This window comes from Alosa pseudoharengus, unplaced genomic scaffold (genome assembly GCF_046254945.1).
Source record: "Alosa pseudoharengus isolate Yale_2024_CS ecotype anadromous, Long Island Sound unplaced genomic scaffold, YU_APseudo_1.1 YU_APseudo_1.1_scf_13, whole genome shotgun sequence".
Taxonomy (NCBI): Eukaryota; Metazoa; Chordata; class Actinopteri; order Clupeiformes; family Clupeidae; genus Alosa; species Alosa pseudoharengus.
Genome location: NW_027468598.1, coordinates 22,735,313 through 22,759,377, shown reverse-complemented (window position 1 = coordinate 22,759,377; position 24,065 = coordinate 22,735,313). Strand labels below are relative to the sequence as shown.

Genomic DNA, 24,065 nt, shown 5'->3' with positions numbered 1-24,065 from the left:
AGCAAGCGTATCCCTGTCTTGTCTACAAATAGAAAATGCCCAATTAATTTGGATTTGTTTATAAAATATTCTACACTCTAAGTCTAGGATATTTTTGTACATTAAAAGATCAACCAAACATTGTTTTCCTTGCACCATTAGGAAGTCACAACATAACACTGGTAGTCTGTCTCAGATACTTCGGTCAGTAGGCAACACTTTAATGCAGTGCGCAGTGCGTAGTCCTTACAATTCACCCAATTAGCCTATAGCCAGTATGATTTTTTGCGGGTCCGGGAGGGGCCGCTCGAGCTTGAAATCTCCCGATAATAGTGTTCCATTGCCCCTGGTGCCTATACTTCCTTGTTTTAACAGGCGATGCGTCTCTGTGTGTGACTACTCTAGGCTATGCACGAACCTATCTAGAAATTATCTGGCTATTACGATTCAGCAAATGACCAACTGAGTCCACGATGCTGACATTGTGGTCTGGATGTGTGTGTTTTATCAGCGTTTTAACAGCTGTAGCAGTATCTGGTGAGTAGCCGTGATGGTGAAAGTTAGATCGCATTATGCAAATTAACAGGTGAGTGCATGAAGTTGAAGGATATATTTGATCATAGCAACGTCTGATTACTCAACAAAACTAACCCAAAATAAACTGCATATCTCTACTTTTGCTCATAGGCCTGCTGACGGAATTTAGTTGTTTATTTCGAAAGTTGCTGACAAGTCTAGGCATACTGTTCATGGTAGCCTAATTCTTCACAAACTTGATCAGATCATTCAGATCGATATTCTTGTTAAGCTTTGTGGTAACTAGTCTGGAGGTGGGGGTAAGTTAGAAGGAGGTATGGGCTAAATGCTGCGAAAAAGCAAGCAGACATCAACGCGATCTGTTTCTCCTCCAGGTGAACTTCGTTTTGCATCGTATTATGGTAACCACATGGTTCTACACAAGGCTCCAGAGAGAGCCGTGATATGGGGCTATGGGACAAACAACACGACTGTTGTAGTCAACCTGACAGGGCTGTCCAACAACAGAAAGACATTCAGGAGTGCCGTGAGAGACGGTGAGTAACCTTCTCGCCCCCCATCCACGAAGGTTTACCAGCAAGTTGAATGGGTATTTTTAAGCAGCCCATTGGTGGTTCTCTAAGCTGCTGTAACCTACTCTACTGGTTTTACTTTCTGGCAATGTGCCAGTGGCAGTCGCAAGTCCCGTCTTACCTGCTGATCCAGTAACAGGTAGGTTGGGCAATGTCCCCTTAAAGGTGCTCTGAGCGGTAAACATTTGATTTTACCATGTAGACTAGGCAGGATTTTGGAAAATGTGCTTATTTAAAGTCCCGAAGGCAAATCATGTGAATTTTTGGCATACAACATTTTTAGGGGTTTTGAAGGGTGCTGAATTCAAATCTTCTGTATGCCAGGCTCAAAAATGTCCCATAATGCCCCAAAATGGAGAAATCCAATATGGCCGCCGCCGCCAGGTCAAAATCTAATTAATCACTTATCTTTTGGACTATACAAGGTAAAATCCTGAATGTAATGTGCTTTTATAGGTTTTCACATATAGGGAATTCAATGCCATGCTCAGATTTAAGATCAAGACTAAAGAAAATGCTTGAAATTAATGTACATTGGTTAAAATTGTTGTCTTGGATAATTAATAATTCATGAAAAGAGGACCATGAAACAGGTTGATGGCTTTCTGAAGAATGTAGCCTACTTGAAACATGTTTAGAAGCAAGGTTGATTACCATATCTTAACTATCTATTCATTTATCTGTATTTTTAACTATTTATTTAGTATTTGAAGAAAATGCTTGAAACTCTTAAGCTAAAGGCCTATGTTTAAAACTGTTACTACTAGATTTGCCTACTAATGAAATATTGTACCTCAGCCTATTGTTTTGATGTCCAGTGTGCTATGATGACATGTTTGCCCATCCCACCCCTACCCTTACCCCTACACACACAAATACCCATATGTAACCCTGAATGAGGCCACACCCTCTATCTATACACTGAGGCGCTTGTGAATTAAGTCGCTCCCCTCACATGATGCTCAGCAGTAACAGGTAAACTATAAAATAATATAATAACAATTTGTTTAGGACCATGTAATACATCTGTAATAGCATGTGAAGATTGTTATGTGAGGACTATGTATAGGCTAACTGAATAATTATAGCCTAGAAATATAGACGCACCCTAGCGGCAGCAAATTGCATTTGCTCCCAGGGCTATTCTAGCAACTCTCCGTTGGCTTGTGAGCTCGAAAAATTAAACTTCTTTCAGGCCAATCAAATCGTGTATAGAGTCATTAGGCGGGCTTAACATAATGATTGATGGCAGAGTTGCAACGGTTTGGCTTGAATTCCCTGCTACTTGAAAACAAAGAAGATGGATGTTGCTGTTGGCCAACAGTGTGACACGAGTTAAGCTTGTTTTAAGATGGCAAAATAGGAATAGGAAGAAGCTAACTAGAGGCTTCACTAGAGGCTTCACTCTCCGGGATGTGGGCCCCCTCTTGACAAGATGTTGGCCGCAGCATTCAAGGCCCCCGGCACATGAACTGCTCTGAGAGAGCTGAACAGGGGATGAGCCCAGAGCCACAGGTCTGTCGCCAGGCTGCAAAGACCTGGGGCCTCATGTACAAAGACTTGCGTGGATTTCATACTAAAACATTGCGTACGTGCAAACCTGAAAAGTAGCGTACGCACAAAAAAATCCTGATTTATGAAACTGTGCGTACGCAGCATTCCACGCAGCCTTTCTTTGTACATCCCAATTAACGTGAAATTAAGCGTACATGCACGAGCATTACACTCCACCCTCTCTCCTCCCTCAATCACACTCATTTTAATATGCTAACCAGAAGGCCACTCGAGAGCGCAGACCTCCGCGAAGACAAAATGGCCTATCCCGCAATATTAATAACAATGAAAACTCATTTGTGGATCCATTCATACTCGAACCTGCTCCAAAGTTTAATAATTGAAATCATCAAATTAATAAAAAAATAAAAAAAATATCTCCAGCGAATGCGAGGTAGAAGTGTTTATCCGACAAAATGTCAATAATCGTACGTCTTTATCACCTGTAATTAATAACAAAAAAAAATCAGTAGTGGCAGAGCGTAGCAGTGGCTAGCTATAGGGTCAGAGACCGTGGTAGAATTATTGGTCAGTCTGCAAGTAGGTGACAGGGTTCGCATAACTGGGTTTGATGTATTTGAACCATTACAACACAACTGCATTAATTAAAAAAAACATTACATCAATCGTGTCCAAGTAGGCTACCACGCATCGCGCACTCGAGGTGGAATAAACAAAGTTAATCCAGGCCACATCGCCACAACATTACGATTTCTGGATCATATCCCTATATTTGCACACAAGTGTGACAACAATAATGCGAATGCTTACTCGAGGAAAGTCAAAGTATCCTATGCAGTCAATCACACTAAGGGAAATAGCTTATATCCGCGCTTATTAGTCAGCCTATCTATTCTATCTATATGTGTAGGCTATAGGTTTCACATTCCCTTTTAATTCGTATCCTCTAATAAGTCTACAGTTGTCATCACAGATAGGTTGTTGCATAACTTAGTAGAATTTGAGCATGTTGCATGTCCATTTATATAGAAACATAGGCCTACTTTCGAAGTCATTCGAATCATTTTTAATAATCCACGTTTCACAATATACTGTGCAAATAAAGGCCTATATAGACTCGCGATCAACTAATGTTGTTGCGCTGCATTGCCTCTAAGTGTCGCCAACTGACGATACACATTGGAAATGTGCGTACGCCAGACATGAAGTTTGCGTGGAGGACCGCACATTCTCGCGTTCAAGTCAGTCTTCGTACATCCGGACGTGAGCGTGAAAAATGTCGTACGCAGCATTTTTGTGCGTACGCAAGCTTTGTACATGAGGCCCCTGGAGACCCCAAGCCCCTCTGTCTGTTGTAGGCCGCAGTCACCATGCTGTCGCTCCTCACCATCACATGTTGGCCTCTTAGCCACGGTAGAAAGTGCCGGAGGGCGAGGAGGACTACCTGCACCATAAGGCCCAAGAGGCGAAGGCAGAGTTTCCACTCCACCTGGGCATGCAACGTGAAGCGACATGCGGCGAAAGACTGCTGTCTCGCCGGTGAGAGAGTCACGGATGCCCTCCTGGAGTCCAGGACCATGTCCAGGAAGGTGGTGACTTGGGAAGGCTGGAGCCTGCTTTTTTTTGGGATTGGGGCGCAAGCCCAAGTCCTGAATGTGCTTCAAAAGCAAGGCCACGTGTAGGCGGCATTGCACTTCTGAGGTTGCACAGATGAGCCAGTCGTCTAGATAGTTTAATATCCTGAGCCCCCGCTGCCTCATGGGTGCAAGAACTGCATCCATGCACCTGGTGAAGGTTCCAAATTGGAGGACTTGGAACTCGAAGACCCGACCCTCGAACGCAAACCTCAGGAACCGCCAATGCCCCAGCCAGATGGGTATCTGAAAATAAGCATCCTGCAGGCCGATGGTAGCAAACCAGTCCCCTACATTGATGGCCTGCCGCACCCTCGGAACTGTGATTAACCTGCACCTCAGGGACCGGAGACCCCTGGTGGTCTGAAGGTCCCTTGTGTGCTTGGGTACAAGAAAATAACGGGAGAAGAACCCCGCTTGGGGGTCTGAACTCCTGACTTCCCTTATCACCCTCTTGTCCAGGAGGGTGGACAGCTCTGCACGTAAGGTCTGAGCGTGCATGGCACTGCTCACCAAGGTAACCGTAGGTGCCCTCATCACACGGGGTCTGGTCCTGAACTGCAGGCGGTACCCATGGGTTATGGTGGAGAGCACCCATGGATCCGCTCCTAAGGCCAGCCAAGCCTTCCTGCATCGAGCTGAGAGGCGAGGCTGGCTAGCCTGGAGATTGTCAGGAACGATGAGGGCGCCTGGAGGGGCCACGGCCACTAGCACGCTGGCCCCCCCGGCCAGCTTGTGGGCTGGTACCCCGACCCTGGGATGCCTGAAGCCGCTGCCTGAGATCAGTCGGGCCCCAAGACGGATGCCCCAAGGTAGGTGTTGGCTGAGGCGTGAATGCCCTAGGGCGCCTAGCGCCCCTGGCACGCCTGCCAAGAGACCCTGACACCTCTTCTGCACAGCAGCGGCTGTCACGCGCCTGCTGCGACAGTGTGGTTGCCTGTGGGCCGAACATGGACCCAGGCTCCACCGGCACTCTCAAAAGATGCTCTCTGTCTGCCTGCTGGAGCTGAGATTGAGACAGCCAGAGATGGCATCTAGCTACCCAAAACTGAGACAAGGAGCGGCCCGATGCCACTACCTGCTCCTTAGACACTGCAGCGAGGCACACAGAGGCTGACTGGAGCTAAGGGACAGAATGGCCGATGTGTTAGCCAGGCGGACTTGCAACGCTATGGGCCTATGCAGCTTACCCAGCAGAGCCTCCATAGTCCTGCCATTGGCACTGAGGCAGGAGGGACCACCTAAGAGGGAGTTAGGAGAGGAGAAGAGGGGCTCCAAAGCTTGATCCACTGGGGGAGCGAACCACAACCAATCAGCCCTTAGCCTGGCCAGACCACCTACGAAAAGTAGATGGGGAGGAAAATTGGCGATAGACCAAGTCACTAAAGTCTGGTAGGAGGGGAATGAGTGCCGCCACTGGGCGCTCAGTCATGTCTGTGTGGAACCTAGACGCAGAGGCAAGGGGCTTCTCTGGAAGGGGAATATCAAGAGCCCTGGATGCCCTGCCAACGACCTTCTCAAACAGACAGGCCAGCTCACCTCCCACGGGGCTGGCTGCACAGGGCTGTGCACAAGGTCTCAACGTCCACAATGGCCTACTCATCTTCCTCCAGCTCACACGGACTGGTAGGAGGAGCAGGTTGGGGAACTGCAGGCCTTGTGCTAAGAGAAAAGAGTGAGGCTGCTGAGGACTCCCCAAGCCCCCTGGCTACTCTTGCCATCTTTCTTGATGGCCCCTCGGAAACAGGAGAACCCGCACGTTTACCAGAGAAAAAACGACAACGGGCTTCCCTTGTGTGTATAGTCATAATAAAACAATTCATGCACGACTAGGGGACTTCCCTTGCCTAGAAAGCATGTTGGTGGCCCAAACACAACACACACTTATCATGGCCATCTAAATGTGGATGATCACTTAGTGCCACAGCTACTATCTCTCACCAATTCCAAAAGCTTGTAAGGAGATCACCTCCCGTGGTTGCTGGATGTCTAAGCCTGCGCTGCAGTTGCAGGAAAAGTGGCATGTTATGCATGGAGTCATGCAACTGCAGCAGTCTAAGCACCTGTCAGAACAATGCTGGAGAGGAGGAGGATGAGGATGATTAGGATAGCCTAAGTGTGTAGCCTACCTCTTCATACCAAGAAGTTTAAAGAATTGAATAAAATAGAATGGATTAATTACTAAATAAATTGGTAAATATGCATTATTAAATAAATAGTTAAAATACAGATAAATAGATAAATACAGATAAATAATATAAATAGATAGTTAAAACAAAGTCCTTTTAGGCAAGTCCCTCCACTCAGCGGCCATATCGCAACACTTTTTGGGCACTCATCGGGCATCCTATTCGGCAGAAATGCGCGTGCGCAAGGCTTCACGACACAAATCTTGCTCCAGCAGCGAGTTCACAACACATGATTGGCACAACGTCTTCACAACACACCATATGATTGGCTCAATGTATTCACATCACACCACATGATTGGCTCAATGTATTCACATGTCGATGTTTTACCGAGGAAGGGGTGGGATATGTGTAGACAATGACCATATTGGCGTTACAAACTAGCCCCATGCATTTCTATGGAGGATTTTTTGAGTGCTATGCAGGGTAGGAATTTCACGGCGGCCACGACGGCGATGGCCGTCGTAGCCCCTTGCGTTGGCCGTGAGGCCCCTATGAAAATCAGAGGTTTACAGGCCACGGTGGCCTTGGTGCCCCCTTCTTTCAATATTCTGCTTTGCGTCCTACTAATAGCGATTTTTATTTAGCCTGTGGCCTGTCAAAATAATCTTAGCATTCACAGCGCAAATTAATCTAGTCTTTTACGCAGTGGAGAAAGTGGCAGCGCAAGAAAGAAAGTGCGTCCAAATTCACCCATTCTCAGTTGAACTACTCGCGAAGTAGCCTATTCATCACACAGATATCACAAGTATCACATGAAAGAGCTTTTTCTCAGCTTTTAAACGATGTTAGCCGATAATTGCTGTGTTGAACGGTTCGCGAGAAAAGTAAATAATATAATTCAATTTAATCATACATTCTAAGGTGAAGGTTTTGCGTCCCATGATCTCCCTACCCATTCATCTCGGTGGAATACTTTACGAACCCTTCTTTTAACACATGACAAACCATATATCAGAATAAACAGGAGACCTTACCGAACACAAAGGTGTAAAGCAGCCCCCTGTACAGTTAGCCGTTCCAGAGTAATCCAGTTTTGAATTTGCAGTAAAGTTCGACATACATGGATGTCTCCAAATTTGGGCTTTAAAGGAGAATTCCGGTGTGATTTTGACCTAAAGTTTTTTGAAACATGATACCGAGTGTGAACGTATGTCTCATAGCCCATCTCGGCTTGTCCCCTGCACTCCGAAATCTGGCGCTAGTTAGCCGATGCTACCAACAAGGCGGTCAATGGTGGTGCCTCGGCATCGGCATAGCCATGCAAATAAATCACTGTTTTACACCATTTACGAGGCTCAATGTATCTCCACACTTCATTGGTAGACTTCCGAGGGCCCTGACATTTAAAACGAGACATTGAGAACTTTGAAAAAGCACTGGTAGTTTACTTACAAGACGATTTATAATATATATATAATAATGATCACAAAATGCTAAGCATGCATCTAGGCTATTTGAGTTTCTTAAAGCTGAGCTGTGCTTAAATTGTTCAATACATGATTTCATAACAGGCCAAATATAAAATAAATGTTATATATAGCCTAGATATCTGTAAATATTAGATAGTCAGATGATTTAAAGTTCTATGTAATATGTCGTGTTTTTGTAATGTTTCATACAGTGATGCAGGTCTACTGCAGTGAATAGGCTAAATACAACTTTGATAATTTTTACAGCCTAATACTGTATAGTTAACTTTGGCCTTGGTGCCCTGACATGTGGCCTTTGTGCCCCCCACCAAATATGCCCAACTGAAGGCCAAGTGGCCTTGCCCCCAGAATGGTGAAATTCCAAGCCTGGTGCTGTGTCTCCTCATTAGAAAGTCTCTGGTTAAAATATGGTAATCAAATTTGTTTCTAAACATGTTTCAAGTAAATTCTTCAGAAAGCCATCAACCTGTTTTATGGTCCTTTTTTCATGAATTATTCATTATCCGAGACAACAATTTTAACCATGTACATTCATTTCAAGCATTTTCTCTAGTCTTAATGTGTCCGTACAAAAATAAATGTAGAATTTTCTACATAAAAATAAAAAATAATATGTAGGATATAGCCTATATGGCCTGATGAAAGTGGACAGCTAAGAGACATACTAGGCTACCGAAGTTGTGTGGAAGATCTGCTCCAAGAAAATCCTAAAAGACAGATAGACAGCAAATCTGAACACTGCTTGTGCACCAATTTTGACGACAACTTGTCAAAATAAAAGTCCAACAATCGCAAAGCAGCATTGTCGTTTTGGTAAGCTAACCTACATTCCAGGACCAGATCAGCTTTCCCCAGCTGTTTTCAGACACTGCGCAGATCAACTGGCACCTGTCTTCACTGACATTTTCAGCACCTCTCTGCAGCATTGTGTCGTTCCACAGTGTTAAAAAGCCTCTACCATCATTCTGGTCCCGAAGACAACATAAACAACTGGGCTTAACTACTTCGGGACCGTTGCCGTCACTTCAGTGCCATCACTTCAGTGGCTATGAAGGTGTTTGAACGTGTGGTAGGCTACTCTCCCATCTGCAAACCACAGTATCACCGCTGGTGGATCCCTACCAGTTTGCTTACCAGTCTAACAGATCTGTGGAAGAAGCCATTAACCTAGGACTTCACTCTATACTGCAACACCTGGAGTCAAGCAACACCTGCACGCATGATGTTCATTGACTTTAGCTCTGCCTACCACTGATCCACTCATCCCTTTTCTTTAGGTCAGTGTTTTTCAACCTTTTTTGTGCAACGGCACACTTTTGACACTTAAAATGTCCCACGGCACACTAACATCCTGTGTGAAGAAAAAATAAACATACCATAGCCTATGCTTCAAATAATACACAGATATGGCCTTATTATGGCTTCTATGCAAGACCTGCTCAATAAAACAAGCGCCCTCTGTTTCATTTGTAGGTGACTATATCTAATTTAATTGTTTTTATGAACTGGATAGGCTATGTGATGATTCTGTGAATACTGGATATGGGGCCCCCGTTGTACAATGCCTGCATACCACAAATACTGCAATCATACAAACTAATGAGAGCATGTGGTTATAAATTCTTTGATGCAACAGTTGCTTTTCTGGACCAGTGAGTGACATTTTGGGTAATTTTCTGCGGCACACCTGATGATCTCTCACGGCACACTAGTGTGTCCCGGCACAGTGGTTGAAAAACACTGCTTTAGGTTACAAGCCGTGAACACCAACTCAGCTCTGTGTCACTGGATACTGGACTTCCTGAGGAATAGAATTCAATCAGTCAAGGTCAACATCATGCCCTCTGACCCTCAACACTGGAGCGCCACAAGGCTGTGTGTTATCTCCTCTTCTGTTCTCCGTCTACTCTAATGATATGAGATCTCACCATCACTCTGTCAAAGTATTGAAGTATGCAGATGACACCACTATCATCGGCCTCATTAGTGACAATGATGAGTCCCAGTACCACAAGGAGGTGAAATGGGCTATGATCTTGTGTACTGAAAATAAGCTCCATCCTAACACCTCAAAAACCAAAGAAGTGGTTGTGGACATGAGAAGGTGGCCTAACACCAAAGCCCTGTCTATTATATGTGAACAGCCTATAACCTTGACTGACTCCTTTACATTTCTTGGCTCACATATCAGCTTTGAAATGGGACATTAACACCACCCACCTTATCAAAAAGGCAAATCAGAGACTTTATTTCCTAAGACAACTGAAAAAGTTTAATGTCAACAAAACCCTTTTGGTGCTCTTCTACAAAGCCATCATTGAAAGCATAATTTCATCTTCAATCACCGTCTGGTATGGGAGCTCAGAAAGTCGCACCAAGAGGAAATTAGAGAGAGTTGTCACCAAAGCCTCCAACATCACTGGTTGTGACCTTCCATCAGTCCACTCTCTGTATGCTGAACGCAGCTACAATCATCCTTTCCCCATCTATGTCTCACAGCAGTCACCAAGAACAAGGGTTGTGGGATGGACAGGTGTGAGATGTGGACAACATATTGTATCATCTTGTCTTTTTCTCACAAAATATATCAGTTTTTGTTAGATTATAGGCTACTGCATCCTGATTCCTAATCTAGATCCGCTGTTTGTAATAAACCCCACTAAGGTATAGGCATCAAGATATGGCGCTTTTCAATTGCTGAGCTACATGTGGACGTATAGGCCTTAATTAGGGCCTACACATAAAACATGCAGTCTTTCATTATAGGTTACAGATGATAGCCGGTATTGTGATTGGTTGGCTTTAATTGACTAACGTTAGAAAGGGAGTTAAATCAGATGTTTCTCCATATTGAAGGCTTTTTGTGATTGATAATAATTAACAATTTGTAATTGTAGGTCATTGAAATTATATGTCATTGCATGTTTATATGCCATTTCTAAACCTACACTTTGTTTGGATGGGCACAGTTCACCACTGCCCATGTCTAGAGCCAGCCCTGTTAGGTGCATTATAAACTCTTATTGAATCGTTTCAGAAGTGCTGCAATCAAATCTTTCTTGATGCAGTAAATGTAGTTGTTTACTCACTTTTAAAGAAAATACATATCCATACAAAATACAAATCCATAACTGTTCAATCCTGTCACCATCAGAGCAGCCACTGGTTGTGTTAAAATTCATATGTCATCATGTAAAGCCTGCCCTGTGCCAGATGTGCCAGCAATTGTGATTTGTGCCTGGTTTTTTGGAACGTTGGAAATGGGTGTCAATGGCCTCCTTGCCAGACTTCGCTTTCGTTGTTCCGTTGCTTTCAATACAACCCCAAACACCACCGCCGATAGGTTACAGTTTTGATCTATTTTTGTCAGCACCCCTCAATAAAAATCCATTGTTTATCGGATGTTTATGTCCGTTAAACCTTTCTGTGCTGGTGTGAGTGAGCAAGTTACAGAAAGTGACAATGCACTCATGTGGGTACCTATGTGTGGGGGTCTGTTTTAATTTGGTCTTGGGTGATCCGATCACAAGTTGTCTGCCGGACACATTGCTGTTTACACATGTATGCAAGTTTTACAGCTAGATGTTGCTGACCACTTGTTTAGATTCCGTTACTGCCAACGTCACAGTCATTAGAACTCCCATCATCCAGGATGAATCAGAACGCATTAGCGTTTACACTACAAGATAGTGGTCAAATGGTTCTATACATGTACTGTTTAGGTAGTATGTTCCCAAGATGAAGTAACACACAGAATATAGTCTCAACCAACTTTCCCACTTTCTTTCTTTGATCTCCCTTATAGGTATTTGGAGGGTGACCCTTGATCCTGTGAAGGCGGGAGGTCCTTACAACGTGAGCGCTGTGGAGAGGGGTGGGAGTGATGGCGAGGTCATGCTCACAGACGTGATGTTTGGGGATGTGTGGCTTTGTGGAGGACAGAGCAACATGGTCTTCACCGTCCATCAGGTCAGACCCCTCTTGTCTCGCCTGGTCTTTCGGTAGTGAGACTGAACAACAATGAGTTCAGTTCAACTTCAGAACGGTTTAGAGTGGCCTGGAGATATTTGCTGCACAAGAGGCTCAGAGCAACCTTGTATGGGCTGGCTTTAGGAAGGGTCAATGTATAGTGTGGTACACTGACTGACTATACAAAATGAAAGGATTACGTTATTTTAACCCCCTAAAATGTTACCAACAATCTGTCAACGTGTGTCTTGGTTGTTAAATTAGATATATAACAGCTCAGCAGAGCTGGCCATGGCCTCAAAGTTCCCAGATGTGCGCCTCTTCCACGTTGCTCAGGAGACGAGTTTGGTTGAACTTACAGACCTGCCTGGAATCGCTGTGCCTTGGTCTGTGCCCACACCACGTAAGTAACGCACCCAGATTGTGAAGTGTGCATGTGTGGAGGGGATGTTGTACCACGCAGGAGAGATCGTTTTAAGCTTAATTTAAGATGTGATTCAGGGTGTCCGCGCGGTAGTAAAAGGTAGTAAAAGGTAGTAAATAGAATCTACCAAAATTAAGGCCCTTGAAAGGTAGTAAAAGGTAATAAATGCAATTTGACTAGGTAGTACATTTTTCATCACCACCTCAATATATGAGTTTAAATTTGTTGCTTAATATTTGTGTCTACATGTTTTAACTTCATCTTGCCTAATTAAAAAATATATACGTGCTAACAGGACCTGAGTGAGTCGGAGTCGATAGCAATGACGTAGAAGTAAACTGTGTAGCGTTCCGTGGTTGACAGCCAACAAACAACATTTTCGCCTTTTTGCTTCAGTTGATATTACAGGGATACAAACAACACGCTTTTTGGTGTCTCCTTCACGTTGCTTTGGGCGACTTATATGAATCGTGCAGATCCGAAGAGTTTTTTAGGGGCCAGCGATGCAGGGATGCTTTTCGGCGACTCTCGCGTTTTTCACGTCATCTAGGCCCTACCGCAGGCTACCAGAGCTGCGTTTATCATATGGGCCTGCTGGTCTGGTGTCCGGTGCTTCTGTCACTCATCTAATAATATTTTGTTCATGTAGCAAAGGAGCGGTAGATGTAGGCCTAGGCTAGCCTATCACTCTGATAGCAGCTAAAAAAAATATAGGCTACACTCACTCCGTTAGGAGGCAACTCTCTCAGTTTACACTAGGCTACTTCAGCTGGAAGTTTTAACAACTGTGGACTTGACTAGTGTAAGCTTTCGTTCAGCTGACGGTAGCGCTGCCATCTGACTGTGATCATCCAGAACCGTGCTATAAAATTCCACCTATCCCATCAGTAACAAAGTTCGAACTAGTCACTGACATAGTAACCGACAACATTTTTTAACGTAACCTAGACCTAGTATCTAATGTTACGGAATTGCAAGAAAACGAGTGAAAACAATTCCTTACTTTTAACCACGCAAGTGCGCGTGTCATTTATGAAAACGGTAGAAAACTGAATCAAAGACGGAACTGTCCATCAACAAAAACAGCATGCAGTTTAAAAGTCCCGTTATTTAAAGTCCCAGACATTTAAAGGGACAGCGGTCACTCAAGACAGACCTACACCACAACTGAGTGATGAACGTGAAATTCTTTGAATAGCCTACAAAACACTGCATTTAGATGACAACTGCGTGAAGAACCACGCAAATCTAGTTAATGGCGAATTAAGTTTATGGCATTCACATTTAAATCATTCAATAGCCTATGAAAACTTGATCAGTTAAATTGTTCTCATAAAAGGAACAGCAAATTATACAAAATATTCCAAATAGGCTAGTTTTATTGCAGTGACAGAAAACTGCAACATATGAGTTTAAAACCATGTTAAATTTGAAAGCATCTAGCTAGTGACAGGAGGTTTTAGGGGGTGAAAGAAACTCTGTAACCTACTTGATTCCACAGTCAATGTTCAGTATTTGGCCTATAATTTAGCCTATAATATTGGCATTTGAATCCATGAAAACTAACCAAAATCTATCATTTCCTATCGACAACAGACCAGTAACGCATCGAATCGCATTGCTACACATTTTGAAGTATTGAAAATAATCAAATCATTGGCTTAAAGAATCTATATTTTATCAAATTGTGATTAAACTTGATTTACACTCCTAAATGGCATCCTTACCTACCTACCTAACTGTTGTTTTGGGAAGTATTTATCATGCAAGCATCGTGCATCCATGCTGAGTAATGCAATGAAATCATAGTTTTCAATTTTGCATTAAAGCAGTCCACTGATGTGCATGTTTTCACGGACTGCTTTGTGTCAAATGTGCAACAACAATACCATACCAATAATAATGGCTTTATATATCCATATAAATAGATTTCTGGGCCTATCCTTAGACTAGAGTTGTTTCGGTGGTGTTTGTTGTTCATTTTTCACCACACATGTTTGGTGTTTTAGCGTCATTTGTGCCAAGGTTATCATTCACCTTATTAGGGCTAAGGGCTGGTTAGGATAACTCAAGGGCTAGGGTTAAGGTAAGGACAACTGAAACTGAACTCCTCGACACTACAAAAAAACATTGTCATTGACAATGACCATACTTAATGATCACAATTAGAAATTATTAGTGTACCTAATATTTATGATTTATACCTTATAGCAAGTAGTAAGTGGTACCCCCCCCCCCCCCCCCCAAAAAAAAAGGGCTGCTGCTTGATGTCGTGTTGGTAGTAAAAAATATTGTGGAGGTAGTAAAAAAGGTAGTAAAAAGTAGTAAATTCAACTCTATGATTCCTGCATATACCCTGTGATTGCATGACGCCATACCCTTGGTCTGCTGCTGTGTTTTCGTTTTGCAGGAGATGTGGTTAGTTTGTGGTCTGGCCTACTGGCTGATCTCTTGTGTGATTGTCATGTGTTTCTCTGGCCAAATGCTCCACTATAAGTGGAAGTGTGAATGGCAAATGGCCAAGAAGCAGTAGAATAGATGCCTTACTTATCTTTCAACAAACAACACATTGTTTACAGTAACCACAACCCCATAGAGGACTTCACTTTGCCTAAAATGAGGAAGTTGAATATGAGGAACTCGCCTCCGTACTGGCGAGGTCACACCTTTCAAACTCAAGTTTTGGCCTTATAAAATGTTATCTTACCTATCATTAATTTGATCTTGAATTGCTCCTCATAATGTGAACGGCAGTCTGATCATGGATTCAATACACTTTGTCACACCACACGCAATCAGCCAAAAGTGCCAAGGTCCATTCATCTTTGCTGCAGAAGACACATGGCCCTAGCTTTTGCAAGCTCCACACAGGTGCAATGAGTACACTGGGCCTGAGCTTTGGCAAGCTTTTAGGATCTACTGTAGCTCAGACTGAAGCTTCCCCCTCCCCTTCTCGTTCACCGCACCTGCACTGGATCCAAACCTCCCCACTGTCGCTCATGTTGCTCATATCCACCAAAAAATGGTGAATGTTTTTTCGGCTCTAGTAGCGACAGCATCACTCTACATCGCCAACATCCAACTATTTAAAACTATTCATATTAACTCATATCTTATATTCATATTAACTCCTCGCATTATCTTATATACTGCCTATAACATTATCTTATATACTGCCTATAACATTATCTTATATACTGCCTATACTGTAACATTATCTTATATACTGCTGATAATATTGGCATTCTTCTGTTCCATAAAGTTTAGACACCCTTATGCCTTCCAGTCTGGTGTTTTCCATCAATTTTGGTGACACTTTTGGCTGCCTTTCAGGTTACCTTAAACAGCAAATTTTGGTTCAGTGAAATGTTCTCTTTACCGGACATTTATCAGAGGGTCACAGCATGTATTCACAGCTATACTGTAATTTTCCGACTATTAACCAAGGTTTATACAATTATTTTTCAAATTTCCGACTACACAGAGGTAGCTATAAATAGGAATGTATTTATTTTGTTATCATCATTCTTCTTTCTTATTAAATCACAATCTGATTCAGATTCATTATAAAGTAATGTTTCATAAACTTTGGTTAATTCATGGGTGCGTTTTAATGTACTGTACCAGTGTGGTCAAAACACTGTTTTTTTTCTTCAAAAAAATAAAATACAGGATATGGCTAATACTCAGGCAATTACTGTAATACCCTTTCTCCAGAAATTGAGATCTGTCTCTCTCTCTCTCCCCCTCTCTCTCTCTCTCTCTCTCTCTCTCTCTCTCTCTCTCTGTATGTCTGTGTGTGTTTGTTTGTGTGTGTGTGTGTATGACTCTTAGAATTACTCACTCAATACTCTGCGGTCTGCTGGCTATTTGGACGCTACCTGTACCAGACCTTGCAGTACCCTATCGGCCTGGTGGAGTCATGCTGGGGAGGGACACCCGTGGAGGTGTGGTCCTCCAGCAGACCCCTCCAGAATTGTGGAATTCCCCAGGCAACAGAGAGGTAACAATCCCTGAATAATACAAAAGCTCAGCATCAGCATCATTGACTGCGTTTACATGGACTTAGGCATCCCGGTTATGAGGCTTATCCTGAATTTGATCATATTCAGCATATGGTGTTTACAGGAACACAGAGAAAACTGGTTATTAACATCCCCTGTATACATGATGAATATTTGTTACCAACAATACAATTTTATTAGCTCACATTATCCCGGTTTAATGCAGTTGCGTTTGCATTAGAAACCTGTATAGGCCCCAGCCGTGGCGCAACTGGCTGGGGCACCTGCACCGTACGCCGGCGACCCAGGTTCGATTCCTGCCCCGTGGTCCTTTCCTGATCCCACCCCAACTCTCTCCCACTCACTTCCTGTCACTCTCCACTATCCTGTTGCATTAAAGCCAGAAAAGCCCCCCCCCCCCCCCCCCAAAAGAAAGAAACCTGTATAAAGTGTATACATGAAACAGTATCTAGCATAATCGGATTTCTCAGACCGGGATAAAGGCTTAGTAGACTAGCTCTCAGTGAATATCTTTTATTAAATGACATTATGTTGACCCCTCGTTTTGTTTGTTTTTTGTTGTTGTTACTTTTTGTTGATAGTTACAACGACTTCATAGAGGATAAACCAATCCCAATCCAAAACTCTGTGATGTGGAACGACTTCATAGGGGATGAACCAATCCCAACCCAAAACTCTGTGGCATGGAATGCCATGATCCACCCTCTGCTCAACATGACCATCACAGGTGCCATCTGGTATCAAGGTGAGGGCACCAAGGGTCAGCACCTGCATGAGGACAGGAGTCCAGCACGGTCCTATGGGAGACTTTACCATTGTGCACTGTTATATGTAGATCTGCTCGTATTATAGTCATGCCAGGTGCGATGTGCAGTATGTGATAATTAAAGTATGTGATAATTTCCTTGAAGCAATTCACTCAGAGTGCAGTCAAGGCCTTGATTAATCTTAAAGGGTCCCTTTTACCACACACAGGTTAAGCCTACTCCTAGACTAAATGAAAAAACTGCAATGAAAATCTCCACTGAAAAAACTTTTAGTTTCTAGAGGACTAGGCTTAGTCCAGTTTAGTACAGACATAAATGCCTATCCAGTGGAAATAAAATAATGAAACTCCTTTCCCCCATCCTCCCACTCTCTGTCCTAGGTGAGAACAACCGTTACTACAACCGCGATAAGTACAATTGCACCTTCCCCAGCATGATCGACGACTGGAGGATGGCCTTCAACCAGGGCTCAGGGGGCCAGACTGCCCCAGACTTCCCCTTTGGATTTGTGCAGGTGGGTCTTGGGTATCAGGCTTTTCACTTGTAGACATTTTATAATTCCATGCATGCATTTTACATACGGACATATATCCACACAGTCACAGGCAGTATTTATTACATGTCCTTCAGAAAAACTCTCTGTCTCACTACAGTATAGTTACATATAGCACCTTTCATATAGGCTTTGTGTATTCATGTCAGGCCTGGTGTTTACAGAAGCAACTAAAAATCTTAAATGTCTTTCAATATCTAAATGTGACCCTTCTCCCGGTTCCACACCCAGCTGTGCACCGAAAGGCAGGATAATGTGCCGGACGGCTTCCCAGAGATCCGCTGGCATCAGACAGCCGACTTTGGCTATGTTCCTAATGAGCGCATGAAGCGGACCTTCATGGCCGTGGCCCTCGATTTAAATGACGCTGATTCACCTTGGGGCACGTAAGTATATGGAGTAGACATCCATCTTGTGAAGGACAGCATTACAATAACTTGCATATATTCAATTAACATGCCTTCTAGTTGTACCAAAGTTCATAGTGTATTTTGCGATTTTCTTTCTTTTTTGTAGAGGTAGATCCCAAATTATCTTTTTACCATGTGACCCACTTTTTAAAAACATGGAAATTTCTCTCTGAGATGTCGAAATAAGATTTAGAGTTTGCTGGTATGTTAAAATACTCAAACACCATGAACTGCTTTCAAGATTAATTTAAGTATATTCTTTCCCCTGACGTGGTTCCCTGAAAGCATCCACCCACGTTTCAAACAGGATGTGGCCTACAGATTGACCCTTGGTGCGCGGACGATTGCCTATGGCGAAAAGGGTATATCCTACCAGGGTCCCTTCCCAAGTTCTGTTTTTGTTAATGACACCTACCTAATGCTCACTTACAATCAGAACGTCTCTGCCACCCCAGCCAAAGATACATTTGAGGTAAGTCTGTTCCACACTTGGAAGATGTTAGATTGGTCCATTACATGCACCTATAGATATAAACAGAACACTCTAGAACATTCACTGACTATGGAAAGCTGAAGTGCTATGTTGGGTTGGGGTAGATATTTCCCTTAGGCATAAAAACTTGGCTGAGGGTTGCAATTGGGTACGTATTCTTGTTAGGTTAAGAGACGCCGTTGCTAGGGGGTGGCTAGCTCTTTTAGAAATATGAATTCTGTTTCATGGGAGAAACTGAGATGCAAGATCTTTTAACCTTGTAGGCACCCAAAAGCAACACAACCTACAGGTATGCATGGCAGTGGTGGTACCAGTGCAGTCTATGTGACAATTGTTTGACTACAGCCACTCCAGATAAGTATGTTTGAAGGTGGAAAGAAATTAGCACCAGCCCCCAGCCAAATACTGTTAGAATATGAAAGTGGCTGGTATAGTAAGGCAAGTTTGTTTATTTATTTATTTACTATAGATACATTGCATAGAGGTTTCCTATTACAGGAATAGAAAATGCCATAGGCTTACTGGGTCCTGGCATTTTCTCAAAACTACTGTCAGTAACTTTGTTTATGGCAGAGATGTATGTAACAATTTCTATGGCAGGGACCCCGAAAATGTCATACAACCATATTGCAATCAAAGTCAGTGATTTATTCCCTGCTGCTGCTAGCAGTATTTTCCACTGCACCTTTTGTGCTATGTGCCAGCTGAGAATATGAATTAAAAGGTTGTCGCTGCTTAAGAGATCCTTCTGAATGGTTAGGGGGAGGCGGTGGAGGTGACCTACACTTTTTTTGTGCTGTAAAACAGCTGAAGGTCTCATCCTGTCTATTGGCTGGGGGATCTGATGGCTCTTGGGCTAGTAAAAAGCTGCATGGCTACTGGCAGTAACCTCTGCATTTTTGCAGGGAACGTCGTGTGCTGGGGTGGGGATGGTGATAGTTATTTAGGGGAATTGGGGTGGGATGTTGGTGTCTACATGTTCAAAGTCTCCATATGACTGCTGAGGTAGGTTGCTTCCAGCAGTCATTCCAGCAGTGTCCACAAGGGGTCAGGGGGGATATTCTTGTGTTAGCTCTGGCTTGTTCTCTGTAGGTAGGTAGCTATCTCTATTTGTCTGCTGAGATCCCAGAGAGTTTGATGCCAGTGATTGGCTTTAAGTCATTTCAGCAGGGTCTGTACTGTTTTTGTGTCATTCCAGTACAGTACATAGCTGGACATTGTTGAGGGAGCTGTTTTTGGTCCTCCAAGGTCTTCCTTTCAGTGGAGGCTACCGGGTGATTATCTGAGGGACCCACAGCAGGAGGGGTTCAGCATGCCTCTGTTTCAGCTTGTGCAGTGTTTTGCTTAAGCTGAGTTGTTGATTTCATCAACTTGTTCCGTTTGTATGGCTACTGAGCACTTACCAGAGGTTCTGCTAAAGGTTGGCAGAAAAAATGTTGGGTGACTGAGAGAGAGGCGATAGTTTCCCCAATACAACTGTGTTCTGTGCTATTTGGTCTGAAATATTCTCTACGATTCCAGAAAAGGATAAAATTGTCATCCCAAGGTTCATCCCAACTAAAAAGCATGTTTTTGCAATGTTTTGCTAGATGTTTAAACTGAATAATGATAAATAATAAATAATAATTAATTATATGTATTCATTGTGTGCCATTAGATTATATACTGCTTGGTAATATTGCAGGTCATTTTGATCATTTTATGGAGTCAAATCACATTTCCAGACAATATTTACTGATGCAGTCTTCTGTCCCATAAACTTCAGACAAGCTTAAAGCTTCCAGTCGCATCTGGTAACACTGTTGGGGAATGTTGAGGAGGAAAGCAGTGGTTTAGGGGTACCATGGCAATCAAAACAGAGACTGCACTCAACACTTATCAGGTGTTATAATCAAGTGGTTTAATGACAAACCTGGGTAAATTAATAGTGGTGAATCTAATAGTGGGCAGTAGTGGGCAGTCAGTACTCAAACACTGCCCACTACTGCTTTACTACTGTTTTACTACTGTTTTACTAATGTCCACAGCCTAATGTTTTTACTACTGTTTTCCTGCTACACTGTTTTTCATGCTATATTAGCACACATGATCAATGGCTTCTGCTACAATACTGAATGGCTGTAACCCTATTACCTCAACCTGTTCTTGCACTGACATAGTTTTTTTTTGTTTTTTATATTACCTTGTCTACATTATACTTTACTCTCCTATTTGTCCATATTATTTATTTATGCTGGTCTCTAGACCTTATTATTGCACTGTTGGACTAATGTTGGTCTACTTTTTGCACCTTCACCATGACACTCACTCTCTTGAGCACCTTACCATACACACAGAACTACAGGACTACTTTTGCACCTTCACCATGACACTCACTCTCTTGAGCACGTCACCATGCACACAGAACTACAGGCCCTGTCACTACAAGCGTCTCATGCTTGATCACCCTCAAGCACACTGGATTTTTTATATTTAACTTATATAGTATATTTAGTATTTACTTTTGTTAGTTTTTCTTATCTCCTACTGTCTCTATTGTACAGTGGAGTTTGGTTATATGCTTATACTTACATTTACCATTTCTGCTGTAAGTGCATGTTGTGTGTGATGTCTGTATGCTACTGAGACCCCCTGAATTTCCCCTTGGGGATCAATAAAGTATCTATCTATCTATCTATCTATCTATCTATCTTGGCCAGCCACATGACTCTTTTGTTCCAAAGTGTACCTCTAACCACGAGTTTACCCACCCAGGTCGGTCACTAAACCACACACTTGACCCCACCCATGCTTTTCTTCTGTCTCTGGCTTAGGTCTGTTGTTCCATGGAAAAGGTGCAGTGCAGTTCTGGGGATCGCTGGATCTGGATGTCTGCTCCCATGGTGCCACAGGGCCCTTCCACGGTGGCCTTAAGCCTGTGGGGCTGCCGGGCCGAGCACGTGGCCTCCCTGCGCTACGCCTGGAAGGACTGGCCCTGTGACTTTAAGGCCTGCCCCGTCTACAGTGCTGATAGGGTCCTGCCCGCACCACCTTTCGTCCTGCACCGGTGGCCCTAGCAAGACAGGGTCACCGGGCCTTTACTCACAAAGTGTGGGGAGCAGCGGCAGCATTGATGCCTGATAATCAGTCGGCCTGAGTTTGAATCATACCTCACACTGTGAGTCCAAAGCGCTTTAGATACTTCCCCAAATCAGAAAGAGTTGGGACGTTGTGTAAAATGCAAAAAAAAAAAAAAAAAACAGAATGTGATAATCATAAACTCATATTTAGCTGCAGAAAGGATGCAGACAATATATCAAATGTTGAAAATATATGTTCATTTTGAATTTGATACCAGCAACACGTTTCAAAAAAAGTTGGGATGGGGCCAAGAAAATGCTGGAAAAGTTGTGTAATGGTAAAGAAAATAAAAGGAGGAATATTTTAAAACTAATTAGGGTAACTTGCAACATGATTGGGTATGAAAAAGAGCATCCCAGAAAGACTATTAGAAGTAAAGATGCAGAGGTATTCATCACTCTGTGTAAATGTATATGGACAAAAGATGAAACAATATAATTATAATGCTTCTAAACATGAAATTGCGAAGTATTTGGGGAGTTCATCATCTACAGTACATAATATCATTAAAATATTCAGAGAATATTTTATATACAGAGATAAATCTTTACAAACAAGGGACAGAGCTGAAAAACAATATTGGATGGCCGTGGTCTTTTGGACCTCAGATTGCACTGCATTAAAACCAGACCTGTGTCTGTAATGAAAATCTTTGTATGGGCTCAGGTAAACCTCTGATAACCATTGTCTATGAGCACAGTTTGATACTCAATTCACAAATGCTAGTGTAAACTTTACCATGCAAAAGAAGATATTGTATTTAGACGTGATACAGAAATACCACTGTCTTATCTGGGCATGAGGGCCTATCCAAGTACATGTATCCAAACTCTCCAACTTGTTTTGGTGCTCAGTTCGAAACCCAACATCTATGATGGTGTGGAGGTGCATTAGTGCCTACAGCATGGGCATCTTACACATCTGGCAAGGCACAATCAACTCTGAATGATGTACATGTTTTGTGCAACATATACTGGAATCCAGGCAAAGACATGGAATATTTCAGGAAAACTATGCCAAAATTAATTCTGCACATATTTAAACAGTATGGTTCCATAGAAGAAGAGTGCATGTGCTGAAGTGGCCTGTCTGCAGTCCAGACCTGTCAAAATAGGTGCATCATGGAATGAAAAACATGATTAAGAATACTCCATACTGTTAAGCAACTGAAATCCTATATCGGGCAGGAATGGGACAACAGGTGAAGCAGCACAGTGGTAAACATGCCCCTGTCCCAACTTTTTTTTAAAACATATTGCTGGCATCAAATTCAAAATTAACATATATTTTCCATGAAATAGTGAACATTTTAATTTTCAACATTCTTTTGTCTTTTTGTTATGTGTCTTGTTTGTGGAGCGCTTTGGGTTGCACTCTGTGCATGTTAAATGTGCTTTAAAAATAAAACTGACTTGACTTGACTTGACTTGACTAAATATAGGTTTACAAGATTTGTATATTACCACATTCTGTTTTACATCCCATCTTTTTCTGATTTGGGCTTGTAAATGCAGCTGTCAAATTACTCACTTTGATTTACTGTCACTGTACTGTTTATTTTTCAAATGGTTTACTGATTTACTGTATTTTCTTCTTGTACTTGATTGCCTTTGAATGCTGTTAGTTGACTGTTCTAAAGAAGTGGGTCTTACACTTTTTGTCTGGCGACCCCCCAAAAAACATGGGCCAAGTCTCGCGACCCCTTCTCTCTAACCAGCGGAATTTGGTGTCAAAATGTTGTAAGATGGGCATTGGAAGTAGAGTTCAATCACTAACGTTTGGTAATGACGTATGTTAACTACGGGGGACACAACGATAACGATAGGCTTGCAACTTTCGTAATCGCTCTCAGGAACGCCCTCTGTTTGCTGGTTGGTGTGGAGACAAGTTGCCGAAGTGAACGAGAGCTATTCCAGACGGAGTACTGTAGGGAAAAGAAATTGAGCGGAAGTACGTAGGCAGGCGGGGGCCAGTCTACATTGGAAGCAGAGGCAGAAAATGTATTTTCTCATAGGTAGTCAACATCAAAGGCATTATGTCAATGGCAGCTTTTGACTAAAAGCCTTTACAAATCATTTTGCGACCCCTCCAATATTTTTGGCGACCCCCTGTTTGAGAACCACTGTTCTAAAGTCACATACAGACTGTCAGTGGACAGAGACCTGCACCCCTGGCTGTGAAGAGAGATATCTTGTCTCAGGGTTGCCCTCTGGAGTTTCTAAAGCTGTAACTCAATTTACATTTGCCTTATCACAACTTGAGCTCTACAGAGTGCTTTTCTGCCACTAATGTTCCCATGCTATGTTTTATTTAACCTAACTTTATTTATTAGGTAGTCTTAGTATGAGAATTGTGCTGAGAGTTGTGATTAACCTTCAGCATGTATTTACCTTGATGAAATGGTGTTGCTAATACAATTTGACCAATGATTGAAGACATGCATGG

The 24,065-nt window shown here is 42.8% G+C and overlaps 1 protein-coding gene across 1 annotated transcript; it reads left to right on the top strand.

Moving 5' to 3' along the window:
* Window positions 1-293: 293 nt before the first annotated feature.
* LOC143121892 (sialate O-acetylesterase-like) lies at window positions 294-24,054 on the top strand. The gene is made up of 10 exons (XM_076282555.1): window positions 294-516; window positions 891-1,052; window positions 11,665-11,828; window positions 12,093-12,231; window positions 16,087-16,255; window positions 16,859-17,022; window positions 17,425-17,558; window positions 17,829-17,983; window positions 18,293-18,479; window positions 21,314-24,054. The coding sequence occupies exons 1-10, from the start codon at window positions 453-455 to the stop codon at window positions 21,554-21,556; spliced, it is 1,581 nt and encodes a 526-aa protein (XP_076138670.1). The 5' UTR covers window positions 294-452; the 3' UTR covers window positions 21,557-24,054.
* Window positions 24,055-24,065: the final 11 nt, after the last annotated feature.